The sequence below is a fragment of the Euphorbia lathyris genome, chromosome 4 (genome assembly GCF_963576675.1).
Source record: "Euphorbia lathyris chromosome 4, ddEupLath1.1, whole genome shotgun sequence".
NCBI classification, from domain to species: Eukaryota; Viridiplantae; Streptophyta; class Magnoliopsida; order Malpighiales; family Euphorbiaceae; genus Euphorbia; species Euphorbia lathyris.
In genome coordinates, this window is record NC_088913.1 from 49,921,462 (window position 1) to 49,944,657 (window position 23,196).

The 23,196-nt window shown below is 35.7% G+C and overlaps 1 protein-coding gene across 2 annotated transcripts; it reads left to right on the forward strand.

The window, feature by feature from the left end:
• The first annotated feature begins 6,343 nt into the window (after positions 1–6,343).
• LOC136227020 (clustered mitochondria protein) lies at positions 6,344–20,054 on the forward strand. Of its 2 annotated transcripts, none has more exons than XM_066015751.1 (29): positions 6,344–6,539; positions 6,860–7,093; positions 7,629–7,690; positions 8,925–9,114; positions 9,191–9,328; positions 9,446–9,602; positions 9,694–9,887; positions 10,000–10,101; positions 10,295–10,430; positions 10,556–10,684; positions 10,900–11,290; positions 11,455–11,559; positions 11,773–11,891; positions 12,072–12,180; positions 12,262–12,402; positions 13,401–13,529; positions 13,619–13,789; positions 13,985–14,071; positions 14,303–14,437; positions 14,596–14,745; positions 14,957–15,025; positions 16,631–16,789; positions 17,187–17,243; positions 17,319–17,359; positions 17,535–17,654; positions 18,227–18,536; positions 18,628–18,735; positions 18,813–18,884; positions 19,140–20,054. In XM_066015751.1, the coding sequence occupies exons 2-29, from the start codon at positions 6,868–6,870 to the stop codon at positions 19,611–19,613; spliced, it is 4,281 nt and encodes a 1,426-aa protein (XP_065871823.1). In that variant the 5' UTR covers positions 6,344–6,539; positions 6,860–6,867; the 3' UTR covers positions 19,614–20,054. The 2 variants fall into 2 exon arrangements, with proteins under 2 accessions (XP_065871823.1, XP_065871824.1); XM_066015752.1 differs by having other exon boundaries at positions 9,191–9,322.
• Positions 20,055–23,196: the final 3,142 nt, after the last annotated feature.

Sequence of the window (23,196 nt, forward strand, 5' to 3'; positions counted from 1 at the left end):
CTTTCGTCCTTTCGCGAGACGCATTAATTCGGGTTTTGATTCCCTTTGAGCGCATCTCAGTTTTTAGACGTGGTACGAGTTATTCTTCTAGTCCAATCGTTCGTTATTGTCAATGACTCGTTCCCTTTTGTTCGTGTGGGTTCGTGTCTCGATTTTTGGATTACAACAGGATCTTTTGGGTTTATCGAGAGACGTAACCACGTTGTTTATTTAGTGATGGAATCACTTTTGGATTTTATTTAAGGGAACAAACTCATCGCGTAACGTGTTTGTTCTTAGCGTCGAGGATTCGTTTGCTCATTTCGCTACGTGAGAAGATGGCGAGTCTTATTTTGAGCGCACGATAATCTTTCGGCTAATTACAACTCTTTGTTCCTCCCAATCCACGGGATATATCATCTCAGTGTGGTTATAGAAAATCAACGTTTCGTTGAATCGCGTGTTTGTTCGAAGCGAGAATATCACCGTTTTCTTTCCTTTAGGCGCGAATTTAAGCAAACACGTATATCGGGCCATATTTCTTGCAGTTTTGGTAACGGTCGAAATGATCGAGTCGTTAGTCAAAACCCGCAGTCTCGTCCATATGGCGCAATTATATGGTTTGGCTTAATTCGGCTTCGAGATTTTAAACGGGGTATACTCTCGTCCGAGGCACGTATTCAACGATATTGGTTTATTTTCTTTAACTACTCGCGGGATTAACATATATCGTAGATTCAGAATGATTTTGGTCGATTAGTTCATTTTTCTTTTATTTTCTTAGTCATCTGTACGGGCACATCCATTTCTCTTAAGAACGACACGAGGCATATCGTAAAAGCTCGTCTTTCATTCGAAAGGGACGGGCTACTTGTGCGAAACTTTTCACGTTACGACAGGGTCGTTCGAAACAGAAATGTTCTTCATTTTCGTTTCGTCATGATCTCGTTTTATCCTAACTTATTTAAAGAATGTGAATAACGGCTACCGTTAATATAGTCTTTTGTATCGAAATGTAACTATCCTTAACACCGAACCGATTCATACTAATACGTGCTTACGTCATAACGTATTTCCTGAACACGTGCCTTCGTCGGGACACCGAAAGGGACAAGGCGGGTCGCACATGTTCATTCATATGAGATGACTAAGTCGTCTTTAGTTCAAATCGTTTTGATGTTTTAGGGTAATTAGTATGTCGATTCATGAGTATATATTAACGCATCGTCTCATTTTCTTTACATAATTTAGGATTAGACACGTATCATGGCGGTTTAAAAACACGAACTGATTCATTTATCACATCAAAAATAGTAACGGGTAATCCTATGGAAACTTCTAAGGCTACTATATGCTGACACGGCTGACCGCGGGACCTCACAGGACCGCACAGATTCGCCCCTAACGAATGGATGGGGACCCTCTAGCGCCTTACTGTAAGGGGGAACTTACGCTAGCCTCTTTCGAGCGACGAATGGACTCTCGCTAGAGGTTTCGCGGAAATTACCCAAAGGGTTTGCAATAATGCTCGTGAATGCATACGAAAAGAAGTAAAACGATCCGTCCCCGTTAAGGGCTTAGTGCATGCCTTCCGGAATCAAATTTCTCGCTTCCCCAGCAGAGTCGCCACTTGTAAGACGAGGTGCCGCGGCCTAATCTCTCGGGCGGACCGGGGGGTGGACAACCTCATGGCGACGTAAGCGGTGATTGGCGCCGAAAGCAACCAATCGTGGAATCAAGCTGCTCGGCAGGACCGGAGCTCGGAGATATAGAAGAGTCGCCACCCACGAATGGGAAAATGAACACCGATCCCTTGCGGGAGACCGGTGTGGGTTCGGGAAACTTAGGTACGAGCCGAGAAGGCTAGCTCCTTTCCGGAGAAAGGCTACTAGGCACCCCGATATCGCCCAGTTATGAACCACCGGCCTCCTACTCAGCATGTTAGGCGATAACGGACTAATCGTATACTTCTTTAAGTTTAAAATTCATTTGAAACCCTTTTCTTTCTCTTTTTAGAAACCGTTTTGAGCATATGATATTGAAAAGCCACACCAGTAAAGAATCACCCATTTATGTTTATACATACACAGAGAGGGGGAAGAAAGAAGTGGTTTATTTACAACCGTGTTAAATATTATGTCGTGTGCTTATTCTACATTAACTTATTTCCCCAAAACGGATTTATTTACATGGTTCGCACCTTAATCGCCGTTGGAACGATTAGGGTGCGTTTCAAAACCCCGTTTGATGAAGTTCACTCGAATCGCCGTTGGAACGACTCGAATATTTGAAAACGTTTGAGATAAAAACCCTTAATGAGAAAACGTGGTTAAACATACAAGTCAATTTTATTTTGTACAAATTCCTTAAGAAAGTGATTCGAAAATTCTATTATTCACAACGAAAACGATTTTAATTACAATAATCCTTTAATCCGCCTTTGGAACGGACTAAGGTTTTAAAACGTGGTGTTTTGAAGACGGTTTGAAATGCTAACAAAAATGACTCTATTTATTCACATTAGGAAACTCCAAAAATTCATTAGTTTAAATAATTCAATTGAAAACTCTCTTTTTTGTGATTTATTTTCCCCCACTTATTTAATGGACTCTCTAATTGTTATACTTACAACAATAAACTTATTTAAACTAATATTCACACTCAAATAAAGCCTTCTTGGAACATGGACCCATGAATGGGCCAAAAGAATAAAGAAAATAGTTTAGACACATATATATATACATTTAAATCAAAAAGGAGAAGATAAGAAAATAAGAGTTAATAAAAGGAAACAATATAATACATATATGAAAATGCTAGATAAAATACATTTATACTTTTAAAAATGCTAAAACAATAAGTAAATCTTATGGATAAGAAAATAATATTTACCCAAAAATAACTTCCTTCAATAATTAACGAAATAACCCAAATGTTCCTAAAACTATACATATATATACATAATTAATATAGTTTAAATACCAAAAATGACATATACTAATATCCATCCATTGTTTCTCAAAAATATCAAATAACTAATATTTAAACATAGCCTAAGTTAATAAAAAGGAAATACGTATATATATATTTATACTTATATTGTAAAATAAAATAAAAATGATATACCAATATTCTAAAATAAATACATATACTAAAATTCTTTAATAATTTGAAAAGAATATGTTACGTAATTATATATATATATACTAAGGATTAAAAGTCTAAAACTTAAGAAAAAGGGACCGAAATGACATTTTTTACATTTGGGCAGATTTACCGACGGACAATCCGTCGGTAAACAGCATTTAGTGACAGAATTGGCAAATTACAGCAGCACTCCAATATTTTCCAGATTTATTCAAAAGCTTTAAATTAAATCTAATTCAATCGTTTTGCACTTCCGAACTACCAAAGATGGATCATAGTTGAAAACGGAAGTTCCTAAAACGATGTTTTCATTTTAAAACGTTATTTGGAAACCTCTTTTAAATTAAAAAACATATAATTACAACATTTTCGATACCCGAACTACCTTTTTATCGGATCACGGTTCGTATTGGGATATCCAAAACGAGGTTTTTTATTTTAAAACAAAACCGAATTTTATTTAACACGAAACGAAAATTAAATAAATACGCTAACTAAATAAAACGTGACAAAATAAATAAATAACTAAAGGAATAAAAACTATAGCATAAAAAAATAAATAGAAAGAGAGCATAAATTAAATAAAATAAAGAGTCTAGTCCTCGGATAATACCTTTAATTCAGTATCTGACCGTCGAAACCGATTGATTCCACGAACCGCGAACTTCCGTTTTTTTATGAAAAATTTAGTAAAAATTGAACTAAGGAAATTTAGACATTTTCAATTTTAGGAAAAAAAATGTTTTTTTCCCAAAAAATCCACTTCCTCTCTCTAGAAAAATATCTAGTGTGAGAAAGCTCTCCCCCAAAAAATCCTCTTCTTTTCACCTTGGGATCCGTGCCCTTATATAGGGAAACGGATCCCGGAACAATGGGCGACGTCCAAAAAAATTTGGGCGTCGCCCATTGTGGTTGGGCGGCCGCCCAACCTAGTGTTGGGCTACCGCCCAACAATGTTGGGCGAGCGCCCAACGCGAGGTTGGGCGCCCGCGCCCAACCCTCGTCGGGCGTCCGCCCGACGTGGTTGGGTGCCCGCCCGGCGACCCTCGGGGCGTGCCCCGCGCCGTCGGACGCGTGCACTCCGTGGCCGCCGAGCGCGCGTTCTGCGCAGCCAGACGCTCGCACGTCGCGGCCACCGAACGCGCGCCTCGCGCCGCCAGACACGTGTGCTCAACGGCCCACGAGGGCGCGCACCTCCAACGGTCTCAGGCATTGCTCGGACGTCGAGAGCGTGCCACTCGCGGTGCGTCCGATGGACGCCGCGCGCACGTCTCGAGCCGTCAAGCGGGCGTTCGACCATCGTCGTCCGCGTGCGGGATGCCGTTGCGTGCCTGCGCCGTGCCGTTAATTTTCCTCAGCTTATTATTCTTTATATATTTTTCAAAACTTCCGGAATCAATCGCTTCGACCGTCTTGTTTCAGGTTTTCGTCACAGGTCCTCCGACTCGGTGTCTACAATAGCGTTCACCCTGTGAACATCTCAACAGCCTCTATTTCCCCCCATGTTTGTGCGAAGATATTACAATCTCAAACCCATTCTGAATAGCTATCTTTTTTGCCCAATCAATAGCATCTTGACACGAAGGGAAAACGGTGTCCATTATGAAACGCGAACTATAATCAATGCCATCGGGATTCCAATCTTCTATCGGTACCTGAATATACCAAAATGCATAATAGGTTATCATAATGTACATAAAAAATAATAAAAAAATAGTTCGGGGCAATTTCTGCCCTTTTTTTGCCTAAACGGGCAGACTGCCCGTTCCACCATGGGTGAGAACGGGCAGCACGTACTCCCGTTCCGTAGGTGGAACGGGTGGCGCGTACCACCCGTTCCATCGATGGAACGGGTGGCGCATGCTGCCCGTTCCATAGGCCGAACGTTCGGCCTATGGAACGGGCAGCATGCGCTTCCCGTTCAGGCAAAACACGAACAAAAAAAATAAAAAAAAATCAGAATCGAATATTTTTTGTATTTGAGGATTGTAATATTACCTCGTGTTCGAAATCCAAATCTTCGGGAAAGCTCAGATCCATTTTCGTAAAATCCAGGATTTTTGCTCGGGAGAGAAAGGGAGAGAGAGGTTTTAAGGTTTTGGATGCAATAAAATGAGAAGGGCGATATGGTAAAAGAGGGGGCGGTAGTCTGAAATTTGGGTGCGGTGAATAGTAATACCCATGAAGTCAACTTAGATAAAAAATTTATGGGTAAATTTCAAAAAAAACCCTGTGGTTTCACTTTTTTGCCAAAAAAGGATTGTGGTTTTTTTCGTTTCAAATACAGGACTGTGGTTTATTCCGTTACACTATTTACGAATTTGGTGAAGATGCCGTTAATTTGCTGACGTGGCTGAAGGGCAATTATGGGTTTTTAAAAAAATTGGGATAAATTTTTTTAAAAACAACCCTGTGGTTTCACTTTTTTGCAGAAAAAGGATTGTGGTTTTTTTTTCTTTTCAAATACAGGACTGTGATTTATTCCATTACACTATTTACGGATTTGGTGAAGATGTCGTTTATTTGCAGACGTGGCTGAAGGGCAAATATGAGTTTTTTAAAAAAATTGACTATAAAAGGCTTTGAACAACCATGTGAGATTGCGCTCATGTGAGATTTTATAGTCAATATTGTAGCCACAAAATAGTTATAAAAAATTCATCGGTAAATATTGTAGACCCAAAATAGTTATAAAAAATTTATTGATCAATTTTTTTAAAAATCCATATTTACTCTTCAGCCACGTTAGCAAATAAACGACATCTTCACCAAATCCGTAAATAGTGTAAAAAAATAAATCACAGTCCTGTATTTGAAAAGAAAAAAAACCATAGTCCTTTTTCTGCAAAAAGTGAAACCACAGGGTTTTTTTTAAAATTTACCCTAATTTTTTTAAAAACCCATAATTGCCCTTCAGCCACGTCAGCAAATTAACGGCATCTTCACCAAATCCGTAAATAGTGTAACGGAATAAACCACAGTCCTGTATTTGAAACGAAAAAAACCACAGTCCTTTTTGGCAAAAAAGTGAAACCACGGGGTTTTTTTTTGAAATTTACCCAAAATTTATTAATTAAGGCAAACATGTATATAGAAAAGATAAAAAAAAAAAAGGCCAAGCCCATGAACAAGGGGTCTGCAGTTCTGCATAATAGTCCGTTAATGATTTGCCAAATGGCAAAACGGACTTTCTCTCTTTTCTCTTTTCCTCTCAAATAAATTGTAAACACAATCAAAAGGAAATTTTCGCCGCCTCTCCACCACTGCTGCTCTTTCTCCTCCTAAAACCCCAGCCCCCCTTCTTCTCTTAAACCACTTACTTCCACTCTTTCTCCTCCTTATATTCATATTCATGTATTTCTACTTTTCTTTGTAATACTGGACACTTCCTGCAATCGGATTCAATTTTCTGGGTAAGTTTTGCCTTTGATACTTGTTCTTTTTTTCTATATATGTTTTATTTTTGTATAAACTACACTGTTTTAATTTTCATCATTGTAATTCGTATTTTGATGATTTATCTCATTAGCGTGCTATTCCAAACTTTTTTTTTATTATTTCTGACCAAAAAAATAAATAAAAATCTTTGAGCTTTTGGTTGGGAGGTAGAAACATATGAAAGATTTCTTGCTGAATAATTGAAAAGTTTTCTATTCGATTTTTACTTACTGTAAACTTGGTTGTTATTTCTTTTCTGGATTTACAACTAATGTTTAAAAAGCTGTTGCAATAGGGAGCATAATGGCTGGGAAATCTAATAAAGGGAGGAATAGGAGAAGTTCAAACGCTGCAACTCCTTTGGAGTCAGCGGTGTCAGCCAGTGCTCCTGTGAAAGATAACCTAACTGCTTCAGAGTATACCCCAGTTAGTGATGGTAATGGAGTTCCAGCTGTGAGTGAATCGACTAATTCCGTACCAGATGAAAAAGAGTTTGAAACAACAAGTTCACCTAATGAACCGAAGCAAGGTAATTTTTTTTTATATACAGCTTTTATATAGGAATAGTCTATATAGGAATAACCTCTATTTTGTTATAAAAAAACTCGATCCCAACTTGGTAATAACCTGCCGGGTCCCAAGTGTATTCCTATATAGAGGTTTTATTGTAATTATTTCACATTGAATTTAAGTACATTTTTAGCATGCCTGGAAGATGAGTTTCCGTGATCAAATGCTAATGTTAAATACCAGAGAGATATGTGGGCATTTAATCGTCTTATATTTTTAGACGCCCGCCTGCATAGACATGGATTTGGAACCAGTTCCTTTATGTAGAGTTGGCAGCTTTCTTATTTGTAGGATGTTTTCTGAAATTAGATGTGAGGAGAAGATGCCTTCTAAATTTATAGTCATCTGCAAGTGGCAGCAATTTGTTCCTACTCATCATTGCAACTCTATCAAACATGGCTTAGACATCCTTATTTTCAGCATTTGTCTTCACATATATAAGATATTTGTCAATGCCGAATGTCTCTCATGTTGTCTTTCATTTATGAGTGCAGGTGAGCTTCATCTTTATCCTGTCTCTGTTAAAACACAGAGTGGTGAGAAGCTTGAGCTACAGGTAAGCAATCTTTTTTCGGTAATTGGTTCTATATCTCATGTTCGATAATTTAAAAATCAGTTATAATTTTGGTTTGTTGAATGGTTTAATTTTCTCTCTCTCTTCCACTTATCAAAATCATCGAATTGTAAGAGTCAGATATATTTCAAGCTGTCTATAGGGAGAATCGAAATCAACTGCGAATCGGTCAGTCGAGTCAACCAATTCTGGAAAAAAGTGAAAAAATTAAATAAAAATAATTACTGCAGATAATTATTTAGGAATACTAGAAGTCCAAATAGGAAGGGGGGAGATTTACTGCACACTACAATAAAAAAGAACCAATAAGATGTGAGTTTAGAGAATAAAAAATTAAAATTATCATAATCAATTGTTAAATCCAGAAAACAAGCCAAACTAGGCTCCGATATCATGTCATGGAACTAATTGAACTAAAAGCTTAAGCTGATAGTTAAGGCCCAAGAATATCATTTATTGTTACCTCTAAGACACCCTGCAGACGAGTACCCCCTGGGCTTGAAGCGTTTACAACACATACCCATCATACGATGTGTTGAACAAAAACGGATTACTATCGAATTTCCAATTTCAACGTGACTTTCCATATTTCCATTCCATCAACCTCTCTTCTAGGCGTTTTCGTTCTTCCATTAGTGTTCATCCGAAACAAATATAATCAATTAAAAAATTAAAAATAGATTACTTCTAGTTCCAATTTCAACGGGACTTGTTTCATACTTCCATCAATGTCTCTTCTAGTCTTCCTTGTTCTTCCATCATTGTTCATTTGAAACAAATTTGAACCGCAATTGAGTAGAGTCAAAAAAGGATTTTAGCATTTTAATAGTTTTAAAAACCAAAAAAATTATATATGTAACATAAAATTGCTATTGAAGGTGATAAATATCATAATATTATGAGTTTGAACAGAATCTTACGATTGTTTGATTTCCATCGGATTTCAAAGTGGCATTGTCTAATTCAATTTTTTTGCCTAATTGAGCGCATCTGGCATATTTTTTTTGACAGGATCACTCACGATTCACAAAATGAGATTTCGATTATGAGTCGAATCTCGAGTTGACAACTATGCTCTCTTCATTTGTCATTGTAGAAGTATTAAATTAAATTTTTTAGTAAATAATTCTCTTGCTGTACCCTCTAAGTTTTTACATTCTCTTGCTCAATTTACAACGAATAGGATTCATGAATAGTATATATTTTGCATTTGTAGCTGAACCCAGGGGATTCAGTTATGGATATCAGGCAATTCCTTCTTGATGCTCCTGAGACATGTTTCTTTACATGCTATGACTTGTTGCTGCGCACAAAGGATGGTTTAACTCACCAACTTGAAGACTATAATGAAATCTCTGAAGTAGCTGATATTACTACTGGCGGTTGCTCCTTGGAGATGGTTGCTGGTAAATTGGAACTAACTCCTTAACCTTCGGTAGTATAGACTGATTTTTTGGAGTCTAATTTGAATACTTTTTGCAGCTTCTTATGATGATAGGTCAATGAGGGCACATGTTCACCGCACACGAGAATTGCTTTCACTGTCCACACTCCATGCATCACTATCAACATCCCTTGCCTTAGAATATGAGATAGCACAGAATAAGGCTCCAGGTTCAGGTGGCCCGTAAATTCATTCTATAGTCATTCCTTGTGCATTTTTCTATCTATATTGCAGTGGGTTGTTTGGCTCTGCTTGATAATCACATGACAAGTTAGCATTTGCCTCTAATCTAGATACTGCAAAAACTGAGGTCCCTGAGCTTGATGGACTGGGTTTTATGGAGAACGTAACTGGCTCTCTTGGAAAGTTAATATCCTCTCCATCAAAAGAGATAAAGTGTGTTGAGAGTATTGTTTTCTCATCCTTTAATCCTCCCCCAAGTTATAGAAGGTGTGTTCTGCTGATTGAGTGTCACATTTATTTAATTTAACTACATCATAAATAAGTTATGCATCAGCAAGCTTTTTATTTTCCTTTCCAGGCTTGTTGGAGATCTAATTTACTTGGATGTGGTGACATTAGAAGGTAACAAGCATTGTGTTACTGGAACCACAAAAATGTTCTATGTAAATTCGAGTACAGGCAATGTCCTTGATCCAAGGCCTAGTAAGGCTACTTCTGAAGCAGCAACCCTTATTGGACTCCTACAGAAGATCAGCTCCAAATTTAAAAAAGGTAAAGGAACTTAAGTCATGATTGACAATTTTGTTGATTGTAGAGCTTAAAAGTTGATCTTCAGTGTTTGCTTTGAATCTGTTTTCTCATATTCCATGTTCCTTTTTTGAAGCTTTTCGTGAAATTTTGGAGCGTAAGGCCTCTGCACATCCTTTTGAAAATGTTCAATCCCTTCTGCCACCAAATTCATGGTTGGGATTATATCCATTTCCAGGTAAGCTCAACTTAGCTAGCTATGTTCGGCATTCTAATTTGTTCTAGGATATCTGAAATTGTGAAAGTAATATGTTGCTTCTTACTTAAAAGGCCATTTGTTCTCATAATTGCTAGTACAAATCAACTCCCTAGTTTTATTAGTTCCATCGATGCTTGACATGAATGACTATGTGGGGCATGTTTTTCAACAGAACACAAACGTGACGCAGCAAGAGCAGAGGATGCACTGACACTTTCATACGGTAGTGAACTGATAGGAATGCAAAGAGATTGGAATGAGGAGTTGCAATCATGTCGAGAATTTCCTCATACAACTCCCCAGGAAAGGTATACTTAATATCTGTTGTATAAACTTTCTTAGTTATAAATCCTGCGTGATTGAATGAAAATTTAGGTTTCTGCTATTTGGTTTAGCTTTTGCCTTCCCTTATATCAGGTCAAATTTGTTGCAGGATCTTGCGGGATAGAGCCCTCTACAAAGTGACTTCTGATTTTGTTGATGCTGCAATTAGTGGTGCTATTGGGGTCATCAGCAGATGCATCCCGCCAATCAATCCGACTGATCCAGATTGCTTTCATATGTTAGTGGGATCTTGAAAAGATTATGAATTTCTGTTCACTTCTGAGTTCAAGTAATCTGTCTTGATATGTTGGTTTTTGAAACATATGTTCTGAATAAGGACTTGTCATTGCTGGAATGCCTACAGTTTTTCTGTGTGTTTTTTTGGGTCATTACTTGCAAGTTTTCCTCTCTTTAGGAGTGCTTGTTGTGACTTTGTGTTATTGGTATTTTTAGGTATGTTCACAACAATATATTCTTCAGTTTTGCTGTGGATGCGGATCTTGAACGGCTATCCAAGAAACATATGATGGATATTAATTCAAAGACAGAGAGTATTGCTTCTTCGTACAATTCCTCTGAAAAGGTCTCAAAAGATTTGTCACTTGGCACCAGCGTAATTCCTAATGGGGAATGTGACGGATCATCTGCAGAAGGTAATGGTGTTGTGGAATCGGCTCCTTTTTTATCTTCTGAGACCCAGTTGGCTGAGAGTGAGCAGGCTACATATGCGTCTGCAAACAATGATCTGAAAGGAACTAAGGCCTACCAGGAAGCTGATGTTCCTGGACTATATAATCTTGCAATGGCAATAGTTGATTACAGGGGACATAGAGTGGTGGCACAGGTGTGCGCTTCAGCTGCGATGTTTCTCTTTTCGTTTTACCTACCATGCACATTCTAATATTATGTCCATTTCTGTTGGTGAATTATAAACCTTCCCTTCTCTTTAGGCGTATAGATCTAACTTTCCTTCCACTTGTTTTTACGTTTTATATTTTCTGGGTTCAGAGTGTTTTACCTGGTATTCTTCAAGGGGATAAATCAGAGTCCCTTCTTTATGGTTCTGTTGACAATGGCAAGAAAATATGCTGGAATGAAGATTTTCATTCCAAGGTGAGACATGGAATCAATTGTAATGTTCTATTTTTGAAGTCCCATATTAAAGTTGAGACTTGAGAATACTTGTGACATTAGTTTGTGGTAGGTTCTGTGTCATTGATAAACTGTTTTTTAGTTTAATCGTTAGTTTTGCCCATAGATGTCTTACTGTCTAACTGCATATGATCAATTAAATTTGTTTCTTGAACTCTGTGTTTTGTTTTGTAGGTGCTAGAAGCTGCCAAGCGTCTCCATCTTAAGGAACACACAGTTGTTGATGGATCTGGAAATGCTTTTAAGTTAGCTGCACCAGTAGAGTGCAAGGGCATTGTTGGTAGTGATGACAGGTGATTTTGTTTTCTGTTTTACATATTTATCTTTTTTTCCCAGCTGAGTCTGTTTTCTTGTCAAAATTTTGGCTGTCCATTATTTCTGTATTGAATTCAACTCATGATGAATTTAAATTGTCATTGTTCTAATTCATAACTAACTTGATTTGCATGGGCTGTTCGTTATTATAATTCTAGGCATTATCTGCTGGACTTGATGAGAGTAACTCCTCGCGATGCCAACTACACTGGACCTGGATCGCGATTTTGTATTTTGAGACCAGAACTAATTGCTGCCTTTTGTCAGGTATAATGTTACATATCTGAATTGTTGTCTGGTTTATTTCTTATGTTCTTTTCCTCATGTTATTAAATCTTAATGGAGAAGGCCGAAGCTGCTAAGGTAGCAAAGAGTATTCCGAAATCTGAGGGTGAGGCTCATGCAATTATAGATTCTTCGGCTATGGCTGGGGTGGAGGAAGGGGTTAAGCCTGAAGCAGATGGGCCTTCAGCTTCTTCTGGCAGTAATGTAAGAATAATTTATTTGTCCTTTTTATTCTTTTGGGCGTCCCTTGTGCAGCTTAATTTGTATGCCTTTGTGTGGGTTCACAAATCTGAGCTCACTGGTCTATGAAGCACCGATACTTCTAAGAGGTCAACGTACGTGTATCTGATACTCCGAGGACGGGGATACGTATGGGATACGGCTAGGAAGTATCCCCTTTTTTCTTTTTTAATTAGGGGGATACGCCGGGAATACTTTTCATAATTAATTAGTTAAATTGTAGGGGTTTTTTAAAATTTTTTACAAATATAAGGATTACATGACTTATTGGTTAATATTATAGATGTTATTTTTGGTTTTATAATGACTTATAAGTGTTATTTGTGGTTTTATAATGACTTTATGAATGTGATTTATGGTTTATATATTTATGTATCTGTTAAATTTTTCATTACAAATAATATATATATTATTAATTATATATAAAATTTGCCGTATCCCCGCCGTACCAGTATCTCATATTTTTTAGAAATACCGTTTGCCGCACCCGTATGGGTGCTTCATAGTTTAATTGTCTGTTGAATCTCTTTAACTTGTGTGACTGTCTGATATCCTTGTAATTACATTACATGTGTCTAATTGTAGAACATTCTGTCAGCCCAGGCAATTAAAGCAAACATTTTCTTGGAGTTGATTAACTGAGATGGCTGACTGTTTTATTGGGTTTATGATGACCTTTTGAAGATTTTAATTTTCTCTCTTTTCTGCTCTGGTTTTGCTATTCATAGTTTCAGCATCTACTTTTTGAACTTCAGAACTCACTTCGCATGCATCAGTAAAGAAGATTGTTATATGCTATTTTGATTCGCTATTTGTTATGGTGATGTAGTGCACTCTTGGAAGATGCGATGTCAAATGAAACTGTGTGATGAAGCAAAACACATTTTTTTATAATGCAAACATATTTTCTTTGCATTTGCACAAGAAATCATTTGAATTAGTGGCTGTGAATTGGTTTGCAGGAGAAGATCCAAGAAAAGGGTGAGACTCTCCAAGAATCTGCTCTTGCTTCTGCGAGCTCTGAATCATATGAAGAAATACTTTTTAACCCTAATGTCTTAACGGAGTTTAACCTATCTGGAAATCCAGAGGTAAAATTGTTTGGAAGATAATTTTATTTTTTTATTGCTATTGAATTTAGGAAATATTCTCATATTTTGTTATTTTCCTCTGCCCCCAGGAGATATCAAAGGATGAAGAAAATGTGGGAAAAGCTAGTTCATTTCTAGCAGATACAGTCCTTCCAAAGTTCATTCAAGACCTTTGCACACTTGAAGTTTCACCTATGGATGGGCAGACTCTTACTGAAGCATTACATGCGCATGGAATTAATGTGAGGTATATTGGTAAGGTAAGCTCGTGGTTTTAGTCAAGGCTTTTGCAATCCAGTTGCTGTCATTCGGAACTTGTGAAAACTGTTTGCTTAAGTCAGAAACAAGGTGTAGCTCAAATATCAATTAATTGCTTGTTGAAGCTACCCATATCTCCTTTCTGTCCATCTTTTCAGTTCTTATTTACTTTTGACACAAGTTGATCATTTCTGCAGGTTGCTGAAGGGACAAAGCATTTACCTCATTTGTGGGATCTTTGTTCAAGTGAGATTATAGTCAGATCTGTTAAGCACATCCTCAAGGTCATTGATTTACCCGTTTGAGCATATTATATTGTTTTATAAGTTTCATTGGTTTCCTGTTGACTTTTCTTGGGTTCATACTTCATACTCAGCCTGTTCTAAATCTTCAATCCCCTGTTTATATGAAGATGGTAGTTGAATAATAATGTTTGTGTCAAGAAGTTTAAGCAAGAGGTTTTGGCCTTCCATCTTGTTTGATGACAAACAAATTTCTTTGTTATTATGGTGCAGGATGTATTAAGAGATACAGAAGATAATGCTCTTGGTCCGGCAGTCTCACATTTTTTCAACTGTTTCTTTGGGAATTGTCAAGCTGTTTCCATAAAAGGTGCTGCCAATGGTGCACAACTGAGAACACAAAAGAAAGTATGTTTAAGATAGTCTGATAATCTATATTTGTACAATCATATAAGTTGTAAGCTCTAATCAATGAATTCATGATGTATAACGCTATTTGCTTCTGTCAAACTGGTTCTAGTGAATACACTTCAAGACTCATTGAACTAAAGCTCAAATATTTACAGGAACAGTCCAGCCATCACTCTTCAGGAAAATCAAGGAGCCAGACAAGGTCAAAAGGAGCAACTGGAAGAAAGAGCCAATCCTTATATATGAATATTAGCTCAGAGAGTGTATGGTCTGACATTCAGGATTTTGCAAAAATCAAATATCAGGTGCTCTAAACAAGCTAAGATCCATTACTACAAATTTGGTGGTTTGTTTATATATACTATTACAGAAGCTTAATGAAGTTAGAAATAAACTGAGATAATTTTATTTGTGGTAAGGCACATTATTTTTTTTCTCTGCATGCTAGGTGCCATATGGCCTTTCTCTTTAATTTTGTTGTTTCATATCATTTTAGACTAAATTTCCTCTATTCAGTTTGAGTTGTCAGAGGATGCAAGGTCGCAAGTCAAGAAAGTTTCAGTACTACGTAATCTTTGCCACAAGGTAGTTATGTTTCTTATCTCCTTATCAGATTATTAAGTGAATGGTGTTGCTTATAATGCAAGGTCGCCAGTGCATTTTACATTGCTTATACTGTTTGTCCCAAGCCTTGTCTCCAAAATATATGTTGAATTTTGTTAGAGCATAAGTCAATGTAATTAATGAATAGCATGTCTGAGGCTGCTGTAGGGCTGCTAGAGCTGCTGGTAGGGTCAGTTTGTCTCCTTGATTGAAGGATAACCTTGTATATATATGTGTATTGCTCTTAAATAAAATATATCAATGTAGTCTCTTAATCTACATGGTATCCCATGTACTCCTAGTGTCTTACATGGTTTGTTACATGGTATCAAAGCCTTGTTTTGGCTTCTGTTTTGGGTTTCTGGATTGAGATTCCAGAATTTGTTTTCTGCCTTGTGAGCAGAATTTCTGGGTTTGTATTTTTGGGCTGTTTCTTTCAGCATTACTGTCTGCCTTGTGAGCAGAGTCTGATTTCACCTCAACGGATTGTCATCGTTACTCTTCTGCTGCCGGCCTCTCAGTTTCCGACATGTCTGTCCAGTTAGTTTGCCAGTGAATCTCCTTTTGTGCAATGACGTTGTTAGCAGCCACTTGCGTGTTGCTTCGACTGAGTTTTGCTTGTCCATTTCTGACGAAGCTTGATGTTCCTCTATCGTCTCTTCTGTCTGATTTGTTCTTCTAGGTTGTGTCTCCCAAATTATGTTTTATATTCCAAAGTATCTTGAGTTTCTTGTTTTGAGTTGTGTTGTCTTTTAAGACTATATTATAAGTATCTATAGCAAGCTGATCATGATTAAAATCCATTCTTCAGCTTGAGGGGGAGTGTTAGAGCATAAGTCAATGTAATTAATGAATAGCATGTCTAAGGCTGCTGTAGGGCTGCTAGAGCTGCTCGTAGGGTCAGTTTGTCTCCTTGATTGAAGGATAACCTTGTATATATATGTGTATTGCTCTTAATAAAACATATCAATGTAGTCTCTTAATCTACATGGTATCCCATGTACTCCTAGTGTCTTACATGGTTTGTTACAAATTTGAATAGTCTGCACAATAGTACTATTGATCCACATCCATATGTATTACTGTATAATTAAAGCACTTCAATTTTTTGAAACAGCAAATCATAGTTTTGCTTTTCTTTATCATCTAAATATACTTGTTGCCGTAATTGTTCTGGCTTTTTTTTCTTATTATTAGAGTACATCGCTACAATTAGTATGCACTTTGCAGAAGCAGTTGTATTTTTATATCATTTTTGCAACACACATGTGCATGAGCTGGTAGTTTTCAGTGAATATGTACAAAGTTGAAATCTAATTCTGCCTAAATGAGACTTCAAAAGAGGACTGCTAGGAATAATAGATTCTATGTGAAAAGAAAGAAAAAACAATAGAATTACAAAAACAAGGATATGAACACATCAGAAGCATATGCTCTTCGCTCTTTCTTATTCATCTTCTTCATTCTTAGACAAGTAGGAAAGGTATGCATAGCTCCATAATAGTGGGTGTTGTTCACAGCATCTCTAGAAAGTGTGTATTTTTTACAATTGTTGAACTATCTGATGTGATATGTCTTTCCTAGCAGGTGGGAGTTAGAATTGCAGCACGTAGATATGATCTCAATGCTGCAGTGCCTTTCCAGGTGTCAGATATCTTAGATCTCCAACCTGTAGTGAAACACTCGGTTCCAATATGTTCAGAAGCTAAAAATCTTGTAGAAACAGGAAAAGTTCAATTGGCTGAGGTATGCTCCTTATGTAATTTTCTGATTATGAAGGCTTAGATGTCACACCACATTTGTTTGTCAAGGGGGTAAACCGAATAGAGACTCAAAAGGTTTTAATTGCTTGATGTACTAATAAAAAGAATTTGCAGTAGACAAATCGAGCAATTGTATTTATTCCGAGCTTTGGGTAAAGATAACTGATACTAACTGAGTAAATTTTATGTTATGGCTTGGCCTAATATTGAGCTGTGCTCTCACATGGTGTTGATAATCTGGTATGAGTTACGGGCTTGCAAGTCCAAAATTTCTGTTATTTGGAATATATACTTTACTGATTATATTGTATATTGTTATTCGGATAATGACTTTATTTTTTTTTTTCCTTTTTTTTAATGTATTTATGTTTATGCTCCAGGGTATGCTTAGTGAAGCATATACATTATTCTCCGAGGCGTTTTCTGTTCTTCAACAGGTATGAATGTCCATTTCTTAGTTTGGATCTCTGGAAAGCCTTCAGTGGACATAATTGTTTTTTAATGGCTATCAGGTGACTGGTCCAATGCATCGAGAGGTTGCCAACTGTTGTAGGTAGTCATTTCAATCCATTTCAATAGTCTATTGGGTGACATCTACAGCTGCTGTTTTATTTGTTATGTGTCTTACTTTTTGCAAAGTCAAAGTGGTTAATGCTCTTTAATTTTAGCTACTTTTACTAGTTGCAAATTATTGTCAGATTGTTGTGGTTTTGACCTCAAAATTTCAGGTACCTTGCCATGGTTCTCTATCATGCTGGTGATATGGCTGGAGCAATAATACAACAGCATAAGGAATTGATCATAAATGAACGCTGTTTGGGATTAGACCATCCTGATACTGCTCACAGGCACTATTTTGTTACCTTCCTCTCTCAATATTAATTTAATTTTCTGTTTGTTTTGACAATATCCACTTTGTTATATTTTTTATTTTTTCACAAATCTCCTAAAATGTTATCTACTCTGCCTTTCTCGCTCTCTCCTCTTTGATGAATCATCAAATTGTTTGATGCAGCAAATTCACCTGCATCAAATTTTCATTCCCATGGACCTGATTTCTGTTAATATCCATGAGGTTAAAATGTTATTTTAGTTAATGTAAATTTAACCTAATTGCATTTGAGATGATTTGCATTTATTATTATTATTATAAAGGATTTATGGTGAATACTGTTGCCGGCACTGGAGTCCTGCTTAGTACCATTGAATCAAAGACTAAAGGGTCGTTGTTCGTATGAAGCAAAGCTAGAAAAAATGCAATTAAGAATAGGATGTCTTTTTTTTCTGTATATTCTAAATGCTTTCAAGTTGAGGGCAGTTTCACTTTAACTTGAGAGCTGTTTTATTTGGCAACCTTCTTAAGTTCCCACTCTATATATTTGAACCATTTGCTCACGAAATTTGAATTATGCAACTACAGTTATGGAAATATGGCTCTCTTCTACCATGGACTTAACCAGACAGAACTTGCATTACGGCACATGTCTCGTGCATTGCTCTTACTGAGCTTGTCGTCTGGCCCAGATCATCCTGATGTAGCTGCGACTTTTATAAATGTGGCAATGATGTACCAGGACATTGGAAAGATGAACACAGCTCTTCGCTATCTGCAAGAGGCCTTGAAAAAGAATGGGAGGCTTCTAGGAGAGGAACATATCCAAACTGCTGTGTGCTATCATGCTCTTGCCATTGCATTTAATTGTATGGGTGCATTCAAACTCTCGCATCAGGTATGTCATTTTTGGGAGAATATTTTCAAGGTTCTTGCTGTGCTAATATAAAGATAGTCAGACATCACTGACTTTTACTGTTTTTTCACAGCATGAGAAGAAGACCTATGATATACTTGTCAAGCAGCTTGGTGAAGAGGACTCAAGGACACGGGACTCCCAAAACTGGATGAAGACATTCAAGATGCGTGAACTTCAGGTTTGTATGGCGTTACTTACAGGAACTGGTTTTAGGTTTCTTTGTCTTTTCAGATTTGATTGACTTCTATTCTGCAGATGAACGCACAGAAGCAGAAAGGTCAGGCTCTGAACGCAGCTTCTGCTCAGAAGGCATTTGATCTCTTGAAGGTATTTGCCTTTTTCTGCCATTTAGTTTCATTTTCAATATAACATCATAGATATGATTTATCTGTACATCACTATAGTTTTCAGAACTGGTATTTGGTCTGTTTTTTTTTTTCATCTGTGTACACTCGTGTGTCACTGCTCTGATGCATAAATACAAAAACCTAGGAACCTGCACATACTTGGAACCAGGTTGTTGCTTACAGATTTCTGTTGAACTAGATATAACATTTCTAATGTCTGTTAATTGTGTGGCAGGCCCATCCTGACCTGATGCAGGCATTTCAAGCTGCTGCTGCATCTGGAGCATCTGGAGCATCTGGGAGCTCTAGTTCTTCCGTAAATAAGTCCCTTAATGCAGCAATGATTGGTGAGACTCTTCCTAGGGGCAGAGGAGTAGACGAAAGGGCTGCTCGTGCAGCAGCTGAAGTTAGGAAGAAAGCAGCTGCTAGGGGTCTCTTGATTCGACCGCATGGTGTTCCTGTCCAAGCTGTTCCACCACTTACCCAGCTGCTCAACATCATAAATTCTGGGATGACGCCTGATGCAGTCGACAATGAGGAGGCAAATGGTGTGAAAAAGGAAGCCAATGAGCAACCTTCTAATGGAGCAGCAGATACTAAAAAAGAGCAACTGCCAACACAAGAGGATTCAGCTCCTGTTGGATTGGGAAAGGGCCTAGCATCATTAGATGCCAAGAAACCAAAAACAAAATCAAAAGCGGCAGTATGAAATTTTGAGATGAGGTGTGATGGAGTTGGCAGCAATGCCAGGATCTTTTTTTTTATTGAGAGTAGCTCCGGATTTGTACGAGTGACACAATGACCACTTGCTACTCATGGAAGTCAAGAGTAGTGTAGTGATGAAATGCCAATTGCCTTCCGTAATAAGGCTTGCTTGCTGGTTCAGTGAGTAGAATGAATAGCAAGAACTGGAGGTAGATTATTTATATGACACATTACTATTTTACTTCTAGGTGTAGAAATACGCAATACTGAAAAGCTGTCCCATCAGATTGGTGGTGGTCCTAACTGTTTTGTTTCTCATCTCTTCTTGTATTTGAAGGAAGTTAGGCAGCCCTTGATGATGAGTTTTACTACCTAGGTTTTGTAATGTGCATTTTTTAGTGATTTTCATTGAAGAATGGCATTGAAACAGCAAGTTCACAGTTCACTTGTGTTCTGAAATTTGAAATGATTATGCGGCACCCTGGGCTCTGCTAACCAGGGTGAAACTGGTACTAATTCTACGGGTTTCAATTTTATAAAGAAACCTGTAGTTAGCTACCAGTTTTGAATTTATCGAAAAATGTCTTTTTAAAAAAAAAAAAAATTTAAATTAGAAACCGGTTATTCTGTTACTGGTTTCTAATCTGTGTCAGCCGAGTTTGACACGGATTCCTACTTTATTTGAGACAAGTAGCAGAGCCGGTTTCAAATAAAGTAGGCACTGCTTCCATCAAGGGAGCAATGACTACTCATTCACGATCCCGTGAATGAGAAGCCGATTTAATGGAGTTCGAACCTTGGACTCTTCATTTACACTACACACTGTTTATCACTGAGCCAATTGTTTTTCTTATATATTATATCACGCGCTGCTTAATATACCACCGCCTTTTTAACTTCTATTGTTTAATATTTGATGCACTTATTAATATCGATTAAATGTGTATAATAATGAATTATTAATAGAAAAAAAAAGAACTGTGCTTAATATACCACCGCCCTTTTAGCTTCTATTGTTTAATATTTGATGCACTTATTAATATCGATTAAATGTGTATAATAATGAATTATTAATAGAAAAAAAAGAACTGTGCTTAATAATGAATTATTAATAGAAAAAAAATCCAAGAACATGCTCTAATTTCTTATTTATTTAATTCCTCTATATTTTTGTAATTTATGTTTTAAAATGGACGATGTTCTAAATATTGTTACATATGTTCTGAACTTTATAATTTGTGTTCTAAAAATTAAGTATAATGTTTAAAAAAATAGTAAATATATGGATCATTTTTGCATTTGTTCTATAATATAATTTATAACTCATATTCTAAATAACATAACGTATGTTCTAAAGTTTATATTTTGTGTTCCAAAAATTAAGTCTAATGTTCTAAAAAAATCAGTAGATATCTGGATCGTTTTTTCATTTTAACATAAATTACAAAAATATAAAAGAACTAAATAAATAAGAAATTAGAGCATGTTCTTAGATTTTTTTCTATTAATAATTCATTATTATGCACATTTCTTTTTTTTATTATTAATAATTCATTATTATGCAGATTTTTTTTTTTCTAGTAATAATTTATTATTATGCATATTTAATCAATATTAATAAGTGAATGGGTCAAATATTAAACAATATAAGCTAAAAGGGCAGTGGTATATTAAGCAGCGCGCGATATAGTATATAAGAAAAGCAATTGGTTTAGTGGTAAGTAGTGTGGAGTGTAAATAAAAAGTTTAAGGTTCGAATCCTATCAGTAGCATATAATAATTTTTTTTTGTTTTTTATTGGCTTTTGATACTCAAAACTACGTAGTTTTGAGTAGAGAATTTTAAAAAAATGCTGCTACATAGGAGATTCGAACCTGGCACCCCTCAATTGCAGTTCACATTGCTTACCACTAAGCCATTTGCTTTCCTTGTGTATATTGTCACGCGATGTTTAATATACCAGTGCCTTTTAGCTTCTATTGTTTAATATTTGACGCATGCACTTATTAATATCGATTAAATATGCAAAATAATGAATTATTAATAGAAAAAAAAATAAATTTGCATAATATGAATTATTAATAGAAAAAAAATGCATATAATAATGAATTACTAATAGAAAAAATCCAAGAATATGCTCTAATTTCTTATTTATTTTATTCCTTTATATTTTTGTAATTTATGTTATATAAGAAAATATATTTTTAAAACAAACTTTAGAACATATATGTTAACTTTTAAAAAACGAACTATGAAGTTTAGAACGTACGACATATTTTTTAGAACATGTGTTATGTTTTTTCGAACATGAGTTATAAATTATATTATAGAACAAAGAAAAAACGATCGAGATATCTACTAATTTTTTGGAACATTATACTTAATTTTTGGAACACAAAATATAAACTTTAGAACATACGTTATGTTTTTTTAGAACATACGGTATGTTATTTAGAATACGTGTTATAAATTATATTATAGAACAAATGCAAAAATGGTACATATATTTATTATTTTTTTAAAACACTATATTTAATTTTTAGAACACAAATTATAAAGTTTAAAACATATGTAACAATATTTAGAACATCGTCATTAACATTTTAAAATATAAATTACAAAAATATAGAGGAATTAAATAAATAAGAAATTAGAGTATGTTCTTGGATTTTTTTTCTATTAATAATTCATTATTATGCACATTTCTTTTTTTTCTATTAATAATTTATTATTATACATATTTAATCGATATTAATAAGTGCATGCATCAAATATTAAACAATAGAAGCTAAAAGGAACTGGTATATTAAACAGCGCGTGACAATATACATAAGGAAGGCAATTGGCTTAGTGGTAAGCAGTGTGAAGTGTAGTTGAGGAGTGCTAGGTTCAAATCCCCCCTATGCAGCAGTGTTTTTTTAAATTTTTTTACCCAAAACTACGTAGTTTTGGGTGGTTCTCACCTAGAAAAGGGTTCTCACAAGAGCCCTCTCCTATATATATATATATATATATATATATATAATTTATTTAACAAATCCTATATTTAATACCCTCATTTTTCACTTTCACGCTGTCTCTCTTATTTCTCTTATTTTTCCACAACTTGCTCTCTTCTCCTTACTCTCTTCATCCCTCCTTTCTCTTTTCTCCTTTGTCTATCTAAAATAAAATCTCAATTTATCCTTCAATAAACATACTTTAAATCACACTTAATTTGCAAAAGAGTATGTATATAAATTTGACAAAGTTGATTGTATATTCTCATATTATTATGAAAATTGTGGTTTATATGTTGTTTTATTTATGCATGTCATTGTATGAAGTAATTAGGTGACGAATTTGTTGACACCTACTTTAAAATATTCTACAAAAAAAAAAAAAAGTATATTAATATTTTAGAGCATTGAAATGGTAAATGATTAAGTAGATTATTTATATGAAATATTTATGAATATATAGTAAATTATTTAGATAAAAATGCTAGTATATATGTAGTGATCTTAGTAATATTATAGATGTTAGTTTATATGAAATATCTATATAAAATTGCTAGTATATATGTAGTGTTATTAAGTAGGTTTTAT